Source organism: Pseudonaja textilis, chromosome Z, assembly GCF_049901715.1.
Source record: "Pseudonaja textilis isolate UNSWEBS1 chromosome Z, rPseTex1.2, whole genome shotgun sequence".
Taxonomy (NCBI): domain Eukaryota; kingdom Metazoa; phylum Chordata; class Lepidosauria; order Squamata; family Elapidae; genus Pseudonaja; species Pseudonaja textilis.
Genome location: NC_142008.1, coordinates 111,451,655 through 111,463,228, shown reverse-complemented (window position 1 = coordinate 111,463,228; position 11,574 = coordinate 111,451,655). Strand labels below are relative to the sequence as shown.

At 39.0% G+C, this 11,574-nt stretch overlaps 1 protein-coding gene across 1 annotated transcript; it reads right to left on the bottom strand.

The window, feature by feature from the left end:
- Window positions 1-9,692: 9,692 nt before the first annotated feature.
- Window positions 9,693-10,920, bottom strand: LOC113454866 (olfactory receptor 5V1-like). The gene has a single exon (XM_026726188.2). The coding sequence runs from the start codon at window positions 10,918-10,920 to the stop codon at window positions 9,982-9,984; it is 939 nt and encodes a 312-aa protein (XP_026581973.2). The 3' UTR covers window positions 9,693-9,981.
- Between the last annotated feature and the right edge of the window lie 654 nt (window positions 10,921-11,574).

Here is an 11,574-nt window from a genome sequence, read left to right as displayed (position 1 = left end):
ATTATTCCCAGATTATCATTCTGCAGGAATTCCCCAGAGCAGAATTTTCTACATATACTAAGAACACAGTATAGGGTATGTGTTTTTAATCCCATCATATACAACTCCTTAAGAAGAAAACCAGAGGGGTCTTCAAAGTATCTCACATTATAGAAGGAATTTCAGAAGATTCAAAGGCAACTGTTTCATTTTTATTTTATTTTATATTTTTTATTGGTCAATTGCTTACAAGACAATAGGTATAAGCAAAAATATAGTTATGGAATACATGGATACATATAAGAAAAATAAAAATATATATAAAAGACACAATAGGACAGGGACAGGTAGGCACGTTGGTGCGCTTATGCACACCCCCTACAGACCTCTTAGGAAAGGGGTGAGGTCAATAGTAGACAATCTAAGGTTAAAGTTTTGTGGGTTTGGGGAAGAAACCACAGAGTCAGGTAGAGTATTCAAGACATTGACCACTCTGTTGCTGAAGTCCTATTTCCTGCAATCAAGTTTGGTGCGATTAACCTTGAGTTTGTATCTATTGTTTGCTCATGTGTTGTTATGGTTGAAGCTGAAGTATTCATTGACTGGTAGGACATTGCAATGTATGATTTTATATACTATACTTAGATCGGACCGAAGGCCGTGTAGTTCTAGATTTTCTAGGTCTAGAATTTCGAGTCTGGTAGCATAAGGTATTCTGCAACAAATAGAGGAGTGGAGAACTCTTCTTGTGAAATATTTCTGGACTTTCTCAACTGTGTTAATATCAGATAGGTAATGTGGGTTTCAGACTGATGAGCTGTATTCGTGTATTGGGCTAGCAAATGTTTTGTATGCTCTAGTTAGTAGTGTAATATTACCAGAGAAAAAGTTGTTGTGTAGTCTTAACAACATAGATGTCCTTGAAAAGGAGCCCCTATCAGTGCAACCCAGGGCCTTCAGATGAACCTCATGCCTTCAAAATATTTCCCATTTGATGGCATCTCAAATAGTATATTTTTCATCAATCATTTCCCCTCAGTGGTCGAGTGTGCTTTGGACTTTATTTTTATGCTTGTGTCAGTTCTATAAGATGAGAATTATTATATGGCTGGTCGCCAATAATATAATTTTAGACTGGGACTTCTGGAATCAAGGACCAAAGACATCCTATATTACGGTTTAGCAATTTGACCTAAATTTTGCCCTTTTGTTATCCTCTAACTTTATTTTCTGTTCTTCTCTGAGGAAACTGTTTTGTTGTCTTTATTGTAAAAGAATGCAAAATGAATTGAGAAATGGAACTGATAATGTTCTAATCTGCCAAACTTCACTCTCCAGGGGATAAGTATGTCATATTTTGTATTCTTTCCTTTCTACAAAAATCATGTAATAAACAATATTTGGAAGCTACCATACACTTTATTCATTGATGCATCAGGTTAATATTATTCATGCAATATCCTTTAGTTTGGTTTTGTTATTATTCAATGAGATTTAAAATTATGATGCATGGACTCTTTTAAAATAGTTAATTCCTTTAAATATAATCAATCAACAAGAAATATATGTAAGCATATATTTATAGCCTGTCACTTTTTGGAGACAAATCAATGGTGGGATTCAAAAAAATTTACTACCAATTCTGTGGACGTGGCAGAAGGAGGATATGTAAAATCTCCAGTCTGTGGTATTTGCCAGTTCTTCAAACTACTCAAAATTTCTGCTACTAGTTCTCCAGAACTGGTCAGAACCTGCTGAATACCACCTCTCGTTAAAATCCCGTACAGGCAGTCCCCAATTTATGACTACAATTGGGACCAGAAATCTGGTCGTAAGTTGAGGCAGTTGTAAGTTGAGGCACCCATATGACCAGATGTGGTTTTTTTTAAACTTTTTTTTTGGCAGTCACTTAGGAACTCACTGCAATTGTTAAGCGAACTGTGTGGGCAATAAGCAAATCCATTCTTCTGAATGGGTGGGGTTTGGGGGCCAGAAAACTGCAAAAAATATTGGCACAAATTGCAGTTATGTGATTGTGGGACACTACAATGAGTTGTGAATGCGAACTGGTTGCTCAGTGGGTGAAGTGAGGTTATGTGAGGAAGGGAGCAACATTCTGCAACAGTTGGAAGTGTTTTGCAGGCTGTAAATACCTACGGAGATTCTCAGTCATTCAAGTCATGGTTGTCCCAAAGGTGCTTTTTCAAGAGGCAACTGTGCTGTCTGTTTTTTTCTTTGAAGACATTTTGCTTCTCATCCAAGAAGCTTCTTCAGCTCTCTGAAGCTTCTTCTCTTCTCTGAAGAGCTAAAGAAGCTTTCTGAATGAGAAGCAAAATGTCTTCAAAGAAAAACCAGCAAGTCCAGTTGCCTCTTGAAAAAGCACTTTTGGTACAAGCTTTACAGCATCCGTTCCAAGGCCTACATAACTCCAAATGGCTGTAAAAATGACCAGTCATAAGTCATGTCAAAACTGCCTGTAATTTCAACTCTCTAAGGAAGCACTGACATTCATGGAGTATACATCCAAATGGGTATGCTATTTCAGACACATTTTGCATATGATATTCTTCATCCTTTTCAGATGGAAAGCTGTAGAGTTTGCCAGGAAACATAAATAAAAGGGAGATGGTATACCTAAAAATTGTCCCATAAATGCTGGGTGAAGAAATGTTGGATGAAGAGTTATAACTTAGCTTGCCTCAACCACATGTCCAAAATTCTGATGGATGGAACTTTCAGATTGAAACGGATAGCTCAGTCAGTAGAGCATCAGACTTTTAATCTGAGGGTCCAGGGTTCAAGTCCCTGTTCGGGCGGGTTGTTTTTTGAAAAAGAAGATGGCGGCGCCCAACTAGGAAGGTGAAGCTCTCGCTCCTGGAGCACTATGTCCCTATAAAGCCACCGCCTGCACCAGAAATCACTTTTAAAGCTGCTGCTTGCACCAATAACCGTGAGTAAACCTGATCCCAAAAAACAAGCCCCAAAATGCTGGATTCTGAAGCCGTGGAGCCCTAATAATGCTAGAGGAGCTCCTGCTAATTGATCCGGAGCCCTCCTCTCCTTCCCCAGAGAAGTGAAGCTCTTTCCATCGAGCCCTATTAACCACACTTGTGGAGCTCTTGAACTGGATCACTTGGAGCCTGCGGAGTGCAAACAACGTACCTTCATTTAAATCCCTCACACAGCTGATAGAAGTATCTTCCACTCCAGACATCACATTTCCATTAATATCCCCCACACAGTTTCCCCGGAGCCACATCGGACAGCTGGCAGGGAGAAACAAGGAGGGAGGAGAAAGCCCTGAGGCTCTTAGGAGCCAAAAGTTACCCTGGACGGCAGAGGAATGCTTCGGTTGTTGAGAGGAGAGGACAGTCTCCTTGACTGACCCGAAGAAAACCCCTCCATCCGAACTAAAGAGAGAATTGCCTGCATAGCTAAATCAAAACCAGTAAGTCAGCTGAGACAGAAGTGAAAAAGCAAGGAAAGATCTTGTAACAGCGTGCTTAGTCTTGGTTAGAATCACCCAAATTTCTGCAGTGGAATTTTCCTTGGAAACTGGGACTCAAAGGAGGAAAATAACTGTGATTAACGATCTGGAGTGACTGTCAGATTTAGTTAAAAAAAAAAGGTATTGCAACTAGAAGTAACTTTAAAAGTAAAGGACAGATTGGATTAGTTAACCCAAATTTCTGGACTGTATTTTTAGTACTACTCAACTTGAAGAACTTTAGGAAACTATTGCAAAACTATCTTATTCAGAGACATATTGATTGTAGTTAAAGTGTTTTAATCCAGCGAGTTTTGCTCTCTTTCAAAAACCCAGCGTGCTTTGAACATCCTGTTACAGCCTTTTGTTTACAGAGTAATAACAGCAGCAATCAGAGCAATAAATTCCTCTTACCCAGTCTATCACAGCTGCTAGAAAAACAAACCTTTCCTTAAAGACTCTCAATACTACTTCATTACTTTAATCAAACACCCATTAATTCATTACCTCAAAACTTACAACTTTTCTACCTCATCACCTACATCCATGATTAGATAATCAATTTCTATAAAATATTTTATTAATGGTTTAATTGATTTATTGTATTAATTGATTAGTGTGATTAGAGTGTTTAGTGCAAATAGTGTGATTACTGACTAGTTTAAAAGATCAAGATTCATGTAATTTAGTTGATTAGTAAAATCAGTGATTTAGTGAATTTAATTGAACAGTGTGACTAATGATTAGTGTAATTAATTGATTAGTAGTTAGTGTAATTAATTGATTAGGTTGATTGTTGCTTAGGAAATTATCTGACTAGAGAGATTACTGAAATTGATTGATTGGTGTGATATTGGCTATATTGATTATCCAAAACTGTTCCATTAATTAATTCAATCAACGTACTATCTTAACAAACCTACCATGCCAAGAAAAAAATCCAATGCCAAACCACAACCTAAAGAGAAATTAATCCCCAACAATGAACCACAAGACTCCTGCACATGCCTTAAATGCTACAAAACTCTAAAGGATAATGAAAACTCCATCAAATGTTCTCTGTGTAACAAATACGCTCATCATGACTGCTTGGGATTACCCAAGCAAATGATTCAATACCTAGAATCATGCAATGAGTTTCCATATCTCTGCAAATCATGCAGACCCAAACTGGATCTGGTGGAAAGAGTTGATACCATTGAAACACGATTAACATCCCTTGACACCATAGTAGCATCCCTGGACACCTTAAAAGAAAGATTATCCAACCTCGAAAAAAAAAGACACAACGCAAAAACCTGAACATCCAATAGCTACAAACCACATCTCTACACAACAACCACAACCCAATCCACAACCCAATCCACAAAAAAACATAACCCAGACAAATATTGATATCCCAATCCTCATCAGAGAAGCTGTTGAGTGTGAACGGAAACGTCCAAACGCCATCTTATTTGGTCTAGAGGGCATCAATGATAATGATGACAGCACAACTGTCCGAAACATCATCAGTAATTATCAAGCATCAACCATCTCCCCTGATGAAATACTTGACATTTCCTGCATTGGCCGAGAGCTCAAAAACAGAGATGGTTCTGTGACCCCACGCTTCTGCAGGGTCGTTTGCAAAAATGAATCAAGCAAACGCAAATTCATTTACACTATAAATTCACTCGCCAAAACCAACACCAACCATAAGAACCTCCGTTGTCGCCCTGACCTAACCATACAGCAACGTGCCCGCTCCCGTGTACTCCGCACTGAACTCAAAAAACGTCTAGACAATGGAGAGAAGGACTTGTACATTGACTACCATGCTGACTGTATCAAAAGTAAGTCACGCATCCCGCAACTCAGCTTTAACCTTCAACCACAACCCTACCTCAACCAATCCATCATCACCCAAGACTAGGAACGCACGCCCCTAACTACCTCAATTCCAACTACTGCTGGCCTTAAATGCAAGCTACTCAATGCAAGAAGCCTTGTAAATAAAATACCTGAATTATTCCTCCTACTAAATATGGCTAAATTCGACATTATATTTGTCTGTGAAACATGGCTCAATGCATCTCTCCATGACTCCATTACCACAGTAAGAGACTATCATGTTTACCGATCAGATCGTGAAATTCGTAGAGGAGATGGTGTTGCTATCTTCTATAAAAAGTCCTTACATCTAAAAAATATCCAAGTTACCCAGGAGCTTGCTCTTCCTGAGACCATTATCTGTGAACTATCCTTAAATATCACAATTCGATTCTTACTATGTTACAGAACACCTGATTATGACATCGAACATGTAAACAAGCTAAATACACTACTAACATGGGCAGCATCCTGCCCATATCCTTTTATCTTTCTTGGTGATTTCAATCTGCCTCATATTGACTGGACCCTAAATGAATGTACAACTGAAACCATACACGCAACCTTCTACAATGCTGTTACAAATCTGGGACTGAAACAACTAGTAACCAACAACACTAGACTAAACAACTGCCTCGATCTCATCTTCTGCAATAGTTTGAATTTAATTTACGAAATACAAACTAAAGAACCCTTTTCCAGCAGTGACCACAATATGATTGACTTTTGTCTCAACATACATCCACACAAAAACCACCACAATGACGTAATCCCCAATTATAACTTTTAAAAAGGCAACTATGATCTTATAGACAACGATCTCTCATCCCTTGATTGGCAATCTCTATTCACTGGATGCAATACTGTTGAAGACCATTACAACATATTTTTACTTGAAGTCAAAAGAGTCATCAAACTATATGTACCAACAACAACTCCCAAAACAAAACAAAAAAACAGATTACCCATAATAATAAGGAAACTTCAATCCAAAAAGAGATCACTCTGGCGGAAAAACAAATCTGGTCACATTGCCAATTTCAAAAACCGATACAAAAATTTATGCCACCAGATAAAGACCGAATGCACCAATTATCACATTAAACAAGAGGAAAACCTTCTAAGCACCAATTCCGCCAGTGCTTTTTACAATTTTGTAAACAACAAACTAAAAGATTCAAGGTCCATCCCACCCCTGATAGGACCTAATGGTAAAGACTGCAACGACGACACCATTAAAGCCAACATCTTTAACACATTTTTTGGCTCAGTATTTGTAAACAGCAATGGATCATGCCCAGTATTTCCTAGCCGAACCACAGATAACTACAATGATCTAATAATACATATCGATTTTACAGAAGACAATGTTGAAAAAGCACTTCGCAATCTAAAACCATCTCTATCTATTGAACCGGATGGAATATGTGCCTACTTCTTAAAAAAGCTACCCACTGCCATAGCCAAACCTCTAAGCATAATCTTTGAAAAATCTTTCAGGACCAGTTCCTTGCCTAACCTATGGTCACAAGCCACAGTCATCCCCATCTTCAAAAAGGGAGACCCTAGCCTAGTTGAAAATTACAGACCAATCTCCTTATGCTGCGTCACCTGTAAAGTCATGGAATCAATTATTAACCAATCCATCATCCTCCACTTAGAGACAAACAACCTACTCTCCAATAAACAATTTGGTTTCAGAAAAAAACTATCCTGCAATCTGCAACTCTTACACTGCAAAAACATATGGACTACACAACTTGATCAGGGCAAAACAATAGACACAATCTACATAGACTTCTGTAAAGCCTTTGATTCAGTGGTACATGACAAACTACTACTAAAAATAAAATCCTATGGTATCTCTGGACAACTGCATAACTGGATAGAAGCATTCCTGTCAAACAGACAACAAATGGTCAAAATTGGGAGCGTCCTATCAAATTCTGTACCTGTCAATAGTGGTGTCCCCCAAGGCAGTGTTCTAGGACCAACTCTCTTCATACTCTACATAAATGACCTCTGTGATCATATTAAGAGCAACTGCGTTCTCTTCACTGATGATGTAAAGCTGTTCAATACCACAGACAATACTGCTACCCTTCAAAAAGATCTTGACTATGTATCAGAATGGTCAAACAAATGGCAACTTCAAATCTCAACAAATAAATGCTCTGTCTTACATATTGGCAAAAAAAATCAGAAGATAAAATACAAGCTGAATAGTCAAGATCTTGTTGATGATCCAAGCTCTGTAAAGAACCTTGGAATACTCACCTCTAATGATCTAAGTGCTAGAGCCCACTGTAACTACATAGCCAAAAAGGCATTAAGAGTTGTTAACCTAATCCTACGTAACTTTTTCTCTGGTAATATCACACTACTAACTAGAGCATACAAAACATTTGCTAGACCAATACTCGAATACAGCTCATCAGTCTGGAACCCACATTACGTATCTGATATTAGCACAATTGAGAAAGTCCAGAAATATTTCACAAGAAGAGTTCTCCACTCCTCTACTCGTTGTAGAATACCTTATGCCACCAGACTTGAAATTCTAGAACTAGAAAGTCTTGAATTACGCCGTCTTCGGTCTGATTTAAGCATGGTATATAAAATCATACATTGCAATGTCCTACCTGTCAATGAATACTTCAGCTTCAACCATAACAACACAAGAGCACAAAAAAATACAAACTCAAGGTTAACTGCACCAAGCTTGATTGCAGGAAATACGACTTCTGCAACAGAGTGGTCAATGTCTGGAATACTCTACCCGACTCTGTAGTTTCTTCCCCAAACCCCAAAAACTTTAACCTTAGACTGTCTACTATTGACCTCACCCCTTTCCTAAGAGGTCTCTAGGGGGCCTGCATAAGCGCACCAACGTGCCTACCGTCCCTGTCCTATTGTTTCTTTTATTTTTCTTTTATTTTTCTTATATGTACCCATTTCATGTATTCATAACTATGTATACACTTATACTTATTATCTTGTAAACAATTGACAAATAAAATAAAATAAAAAAAACAAATGTGCCTCAACTTATTCTGAAATTGTTATATATTTGAGAGAACTTTGTCACTGGTTGTACTAAATCATCAAAAGTGGCTCGTGGGTCAATGTCAGAGACAAGGGAGTGAGCAGCCTCAAATAAGGGCTCATTTCATCTTCCACTTCACAGTGCAGATCTTCCAAGAACTCACAAAAATCTAATAAATTGAATCAAGGAAATATTGGTGTGCTGGTTACTACCTCCACGCAAATGAAGATAAAGGACTACCAACCAGTATTTCATTTTACAGTACATATAGAACGGACCAATGAATTTAGTATCTTTATTTTCCATTATTAAAAACAGCACCAAGAATAAAGCAAATATATTTATATAATATTGATGCTTTGTTGTACATAGTGATGTATTAAGCATTAAGCAGACTAAGCACATGCTTAGGGCACCAGGCCCAAAGGAGGAACCACAAAAAAATTATGTAGCCTAAGCTTGGCTTCGATTGTACAGTATGTACAAAGGAGGGTGGCATCAAGATTTGTCAGTGCTTAGGGCGCAGTGAGCCTTAACCTGCTACTGATTGTATAGAATTGAAACTACCACTACCACCCTTATCAGTTCATGAAAATTTTCCAGTCTTTTAAAACTCCAGAGCCAGACATATGTCTCATCCTTCACTGACAAATCCATTAAATACATGTTTTACACATCTAGAGATGGGAAAATTACAATTCTGGTGTCACAACTATGACAATGTTGCTAGCTGGAGGATATTGGATCTCCCTTCATAGGAGTGTTCTGTCTCCACCATTACTTACGGAAATCTGGATCATCCTCAAATATCTGGCAAGGGTTATACATCCATCTTTGCCCAACTTGGCCTTCTCAGCAGCTTTTGATATTCTCCTGGATTAACTCAGAGGACCAGGGATGGACAGCACCATGTTGTGCTGGTTCATCTCCTTCCTTCCTGGTCAATTCTAGTTGCTGGTGATCGGGGGAGAAAGATCCCATCCTTGGTCCCTACTATGTGGAGTGCCACAGGGTACATGCTTTCTCCATTCCTATCACAGAATAGGAATTATTTAAAATAAATAATAGATTGTTTTAATTTTTGCCATTGACAATTCACTCTGTCCCTTCTTTTGCATCCTTTTAAAATGATTTTATTCTGCCATTTCTTTGACATTAGTGAAACTCTTGTCCCGCAGTTGTCCTCTGGCATCTTGGATGTGGCAAGTTGTCTCACAGTGAGTTGGCCATGGTGAATTGGCCATGGCGAGTTGGCTGTGGTGAATTGTCATAGACCCTTCCAATGAGGCCATTGAATAACCTCATCCATCACCATGGGTTGAGGCATCATCAGTTCATTAGATAAAACCCGTTTCTACTTTATTCCAATCAAGGATTAATAAAAAGTGGTGTGAGAGAGAGAATAACCAGAACAGTTAGGGTAATGTGGCTTGCCGTATAGCAATAGCATTTATCCCTCTCTAAGCGGTTTACAGAGACAGCATATTGCCCCCTATTTCTCCTTGTTGCAAGATTCTGGGCATACCTTTCTATCAAATAAGCTAAGCTAAGCTAAACAAATTATCTTTTCTAATAACCTCATTAGATTCTTTTGCTGCTAATGGAATTGATGAACTATTAGGCGCTCAAGGGCCTTTTTCATTTCTTTGTTTCTAAGGCTATAAATCAAGGGATTTAACATTGGAGTAAACATCCCATAGAGCATGCTCACTAGCCTATCCTGGTCTGGATGGTAACTGGAGGAAGGTCTTATGTACGTAAAGATGATGGTTCCATAGAAAAGACAAACCACTATTAAGTGGGACGTGCAGGTAGAAAAGGCCTTACGTTTTCCCTCAGCAGAACGGATCCTCAGAATGGTAGCAATGATGTGAGTGTAAGAAATTAACGTAATTAGAAAAGCCCCCACGCCAAATATGCCACCAACGATGAAGATAACCATCTCAGCCACATAGGTGGAAGCACAGGCTAAAGCCAACATGGGTGGGATGTCACAATAATATTGGTTGACTTTATTTAGTTGGCAGTAAGGAAGCGTGAAGGTCATTACAGTGTGCAACAATGAGTTGAGGAAGCCGGTGACCCATGTCCCGACAGTCATCTGAAGGCAAAGCTTCTTGTTCATGATGACCATGTATCGCAAAGGGTTGCATATGGCCACGTAGCGGTCATAGGCCATGACGGCCAACAAGAAGACCTCAGTCCCTGCCAAGGCCACCAAGAAGTAGAGTTGTAACACACAGCCAGCAAAGGGGATGGAACTGTTTTCTGTCAAGAGGTTCTCTAGCATCTTGGGCAATGTAGATGTGGGGCAGAAGATGTCCAGCAAGGAAAGATTACTGAGGAAGAAATACATGGGGTTGTGCAACTGAGAATTAGTTCCTATGGCAAGAAGGATGGTGCCGTTACCCAGTAGTGTGACTAGATAGATAAGCAGAAAGGCCACAAACAAGGAGAAGCGGAAGGCTGGCAGGTCAGAAAGTCCAGTTAGGATGAATTCCGTCACTGCAGTGACATTCTCCATTTTCCTACCCATCTCAGAGCTCTCCTGAAAGAGGTTGCAGATAGATCTTCCATCTTAAAGCATTGAGAACACATAGAGAATTTTGCTATAATCCATGACACCATGGTTAAAAAAGAAACCAGGTTATCCAGCAACTCCTAAAGAGGTTATCTACTTCCAATTGCCATCCAGTAAGATCAAGCAGTATGATACGGTAAACATGATATTCTACAACCTCATTATACAGGCATACCTGTCCAATGTTGGGTGAACATGGGATTGTGCAGCTGAGAATTAGTCCCTATGGCAAGGAGGATGGTGCCATTGCCCAGTAGTGTGACAAGATAGATCAGCAAAATGATGACAAAGAGAAGCAGACAGCTGGGATGTCTGAAAGTCCCATTAAAATAAACTCTGTCACTTGGGTCTTGTTCTCTGGTCCTTGGCTCATAGGGGAGCATTCTCCCTGTAAGAGATTCAAAGGGGAAAATATGTATAAAATATGAAAAAGTAGGAGACATGAACAATAGAAAGCCATGATGTATTTCTGTTCCAAGAATGGAATACTCCTTTTATTTATTTTACTGAAAATGGGCTATTTCCCAATCAGGTCCTTCCCAGATGTTCCCAATATCTATAGTTGATGATATTACCTAGATATTCGAAAGTGGAAAAAATAGATGCAAA

What these genes read in the sequence shown, in the direction of transcription:
- LOC113454866 (XM_026726188.2), bottom strand. Translation starts at nt 10,920, where the DNA reads ATGGGTAGGAAAATGGAGAATGTCACTGCAGTGACGGAATTCATCCTA.